This window comes from Myotis brandtii, unplaced genomic scaffold, assembly GCF_000412655.1.
Source record: "Myotis brandtii unplaced genomic scaffold, ASM41265v1 scaffold48, whole genome shotgun sequence".
NCBI classification, from domain to species: Eukaryota; Metazoa; Chordata; class Mammalia; order Chiroptera; family Vespertilionidae; genus Myotis; species Myotis brandtii.
This window is the reverse complement of record NW_005368341.1, coordinates 3,533,406-3,537,462: the sequence shown is the minus strand read 5'-3', so window position 1 is coordinate 3,537,462 and position 4,057 is coordinate 3,533,406. Positions and strand designations below refer to the sequence as shown.

Here is a 4,057-nt window from a genome sequence, read left to right as displayed (position 1 = left end):
GACGCCGCGAGCCGTGGGGCGTCCGGTGGGATCAAAGGAGCCAGAGGAGGCCAGCCGGCGCGTCTGGGATTGTGGGCTAAGAGGCGGGAGAGAGGAGATTGGTATAGGCGGGGAGATCCTGGCCTGACCGGTGCCACCGGGAGAGGGTGTGTGAGTGCGTGGGTGTGCGGGTCAGCACGCCCCTGGTGGAGGTCGAGCCCTGGGTGGGTCCGAGGGTGGCTGGAAAGGCTCCCGGGTGGGTGACCCAAAGCGAGGGAGAGCGAGCGAGCGAGATCAAGGGCATCGAGGTCTGCGGGTTCCTCTGTGTGTGTCTCAGGCCCTGTGGCTCAGGACTGGAGCCGCCTGGCACCCACAGGAATGCGGCTTCTCTCGGCTGCCCAGGCCGCCCCCTGTTCCACAAGGAGGTGGCCGCCAGGAAAAAGAGGGGGGGCGCAGAAATCTGCTTAGCCCAACACCAGCCTCAAACAAAGGCTAATTTATCTGATCTTTTACAGCAGGGCCAGCAGATTCGGGGCCTCTTGGGCTTTGGAGGGGATCTGAAGATGGGGGTTTGGGAGTGTGAGGGTGTGTGAAGAGGCTCACGGAAAAGAACATGAACTCTTGGAGTGAGCCTGGCATCTTGGAGCACTGGACTGAGAGCCGGGCTAGTGGGGACGCGACGGGAAGAGGCAGGCAGAGGTCCAGGAAAGTGGGGTCGGCCGATCAAGGAATCTGGGTGGAGCGGTATACGTTTACATTAGATATAGGAATAAACAATGGGGAGAAAGAGGGAGGGCGCGAGGGAGAGGACATCACACAGATATTTTTAGACTTTGCAGAGGATCTGTTATTTTTACATCCTTGGGCGCAGGGCTGCAGGGAGTTAAATCCCCCTGGGAGAATCCCCATGGTGCCAGGGAAAACCCGCTGCAGACTGGTTTGGCAGAATATTTTTGTCCACGGCTCCCAGACCCAGTTAAAAAAAAAAACCGCGCGAGAGAAGAGGCTATTGCGAGTGGAAGGAGTGAGGTTAGCACAAGGGAAGGAATCCTGAAACCAAGTCTGCGCGTGGCGTCCTGCCTGGCCGCCTCGCAAGGCTTTGGTGTCTGTAACAACAAGCAGAGTCAAGGCTGGGGGTGGGAGGGGGGTCGTTAAAGAAGAATTGCCCTCTCTTCCTGGGAAGAGTCCAAACTCGCCGTTCCCTCAGCTTGACCGTGCGGGGTGATAGCGAAGGGGGATCCTCTTTCCAAAGCCAGGAATGGAGGTGGGGAGAGGACGAGGCGGCTGGAAAGTCGTCTGCCCTCTCTGTGTGCAGAAAGGGAGAGGGCATGTTCCAAGCACATTCTGCCGCTCTCAGGCAGCCGGTGAGTAGGACGTGTTTGAGACGGACAGTGCGTGCGCCCCTTCCACGTTCCCAAACGCGCACCCCGAGGCCCCGCGCAGGGGAACGCGGACGCTGGCTTCCAGCCGGATTCCCTAGATAGAAAACTCTGGCTTTGGGTGTCATGGAAACTCCTACAATCCTTACAAGCAAAGAAAGAAAGGCAGGAAATAGATGCTTTCGCTTCTTCCCTTCATCCTATTCTCTGCCAGCGCAGAACACAAAGTGGGGTTTCAAATGGCTTCACCCCACAGCGCGTCGCCACCCAAACCTTGTAAGAAAGGAGCGCTGGAGGGGAATGACGAGTGCGAGAGACGCAGCGTCCACAGCTCTGGCTGCAGTCGGCCAGCTGACCCGGACCAGGCAAGGTGTTGCCTAAAGACCCGTCAAAATCCTGAGTCCCCCTAAGGCCCAAGCCGGTCCAAACTGGCAGGCTGGAAAGGAAAGAAGAAAAATAAAGGAATCCCGGAGAGAGGGAAACTAGGAAAGGAGAGGGAGAGAAAAGGAAAGGAGAGAGAGAACACAGGTAAATTCCCCGCGGGGCACACAGCATGCCTTTTCAGGTCTCTCCTCCTAACCCTGGAAGAACCTTCTTAGAAATCCTCAGATGACAGGATGTAATTTTTATGTTCTAATCTCCAACCCCTCTCCCCCGCAATGCCTTTAAGAAAACTCTCTTGTCACATTTATTGCTGCGGACTTCCTAGCTGTAAAATATATCTCCTGCATCTTGTAATTTCCAATATACGATTGCCCTTGGTATCCCAAGCAGACAGAGGCAGGTGAACCAAATGACAGCCAGAAAGAGCCTGCAATCCAGGCCTGGAGCACAGCTGCAGGCCCGGCTGTAGCTCTGGCCACACTGTTGATACGTCTATATGCAGGGGCTGGGGAGAAGGACCGACACAGGCCGAGGTTGCAGCAAGTCTTTCCTCTCCGCCCCAGAGAAGGCTTCACAAAGGAGAAATCCCTGCAAACAGATTCAATTTCCCATCGTTTGGAACCTCCTTTGCCACTGTTTTATGTAAAAGCAAAGCAGAAGGAACCCCTTCCTGAAAAGAGCCAGAGAGTGGTAAAGCAAGGGAAGAAAAGATTTATATTTAGAGTATTATCTCACACGAAATGAAAGCCACACAGGGCTACAGTGCTTGCACTCCTTTCCCCCGTCCCACGATTCCCTCTCTGGGCAGAAGAATAATGCCCCCCACATGCCTGCTTGGCCTGCTGATTCAGGCCCATCATTGTTTTCAAATCCTGTGATCCTTCCCTCTCTCTGAAAGAGCTCAGATAAATTTATAATCATACACCAAGGAGTTCAAGGCACTATTTGCCTTGCTGCAACCATTTCAGATTTTTAAAAAATGTAATAAGAGGGGAAATTCCCCCCTCCCCCATTTTTCATTTTCCCATCTCTGGAAGCTCCCTTTGAAAGGAGTGTAATTTGTCTAATTGCTCTAGCAATACACAGAGGCTGATGGGGAGGGCAGCTCTCCACCATAATTGCTCTGAGCTTAGAACTCAGAGTGGTTATTGAGGGATTTCTGCTTCTTTCTTACTTATACACAGGGTAGGAGGGCCCTATTTAGATTCCAGCATTACTTTCTACCTGAAACAATTTGGGGTTAAACTTAAAATTATCTAAACTTCTTTTGTGGTTAGGCCAAAAACACAAACCAAAACCACCCCAAACACCTAAATATATATTATACAGCAGTGCTATAAACAGGCCACATATACATATAGATATATAAAGTAACATTGAACATATAACATGTAAAATTCTGCATCCATGCAGCTCCCAATTTCTATTTTCCTCTTTGGATCTCTGCAGACCTTCTCTGTCTTTAATTGCCTGCATAAAACGTGGCTAGCCCATTACAAGGGGGAGGGGCAAATAAGTATTTTTTAAGAAACATTTTGCTTTCATGATCGAAATAATTTTATTTATCCAGAATATACAGTTTAACTCCTCTATCTACACTTATTTACATGGTTAAAACAACATTGAAAAAAGTCTTTTGAAAAGTTGAGGTCATAGATTTCAAGGCACCATTGATAGTGTCCACAGTTGCGCAAAAAAGTGTCTGTAAAAAAAGGAGGGGGTCAGGGTCCTTTGAAATGCAATAACTTACATGCAAAAAAAAAAAAGCTTTACACATGAATCTTTTTTTTTTGTTTCCGGTTTCCAAACTTCCCCATATGAATTCCTTTCTTTATGATTTTCTAAAACAGCAAAACACAGTAGTCCCAAAAAAGACAGCGAGAGAAAGCGGCTGGTCTAATAGAGTGTCCCGGAGGCCAGCGCCAGCGGGTGCTGTAAGGAGCCAGGCGGCGGCAGGTGGGAATTGATCGAGCTGGCTGCGCTCGGGTACCAGGAAGCCGAGTTCTCCAGGTAGCTGGACGCGGGGGACTGGTTGGAGGTCGGAGGGTGGGCATGAGGGTGGTGGCTGAGCGAGCGCGACGAGCCCTGAGGCTCCCACACCGCCGGAGATTGCGGCGAGTTACACGCCATGGGGTCGCTAGAGCTGGGGCTGTGCTCCGGGGGCATCTCCCCGTTTTTCATGATCTTCTTGATCTTGGATCTTTTGTTCTGAAACCAGATTTTCACCTGGGTGGGGGAACAAAGGCACAGGTTACCGCAACACTCCGAGGCTTCTTCGGCCCCCCGGGGCTCCGCCCTGGCGTCTCCGGGCGGCT

General features: G+C 51.6%; 1 protein-coding gene across 1 annotated transcript in view; it reads right to left on the bottom strand.

Moving 5' to 3' along the window:
* Positions 1–3,275: 3,275 nt before the first annotated feature.
* The window catches only part of DLX5 (distal-less homeobox 5), a 4,668-nt gene continuing 3,886 nt past the window's right edge, over positions 3,276–4,057 (bottom strand). Inside the window, exon 3 of the mRNA XM_005876051.2 lies at positions 3,276–3,968. Coding sequence (XP_005876113.1) covers positions 3,639–3,968 — 330 coding nt within the window. The 3' untranslated portion in view covers positions 3,276–3,638. The remainder of the gene's footprint in view (positions 3,969–4,057) is intronic.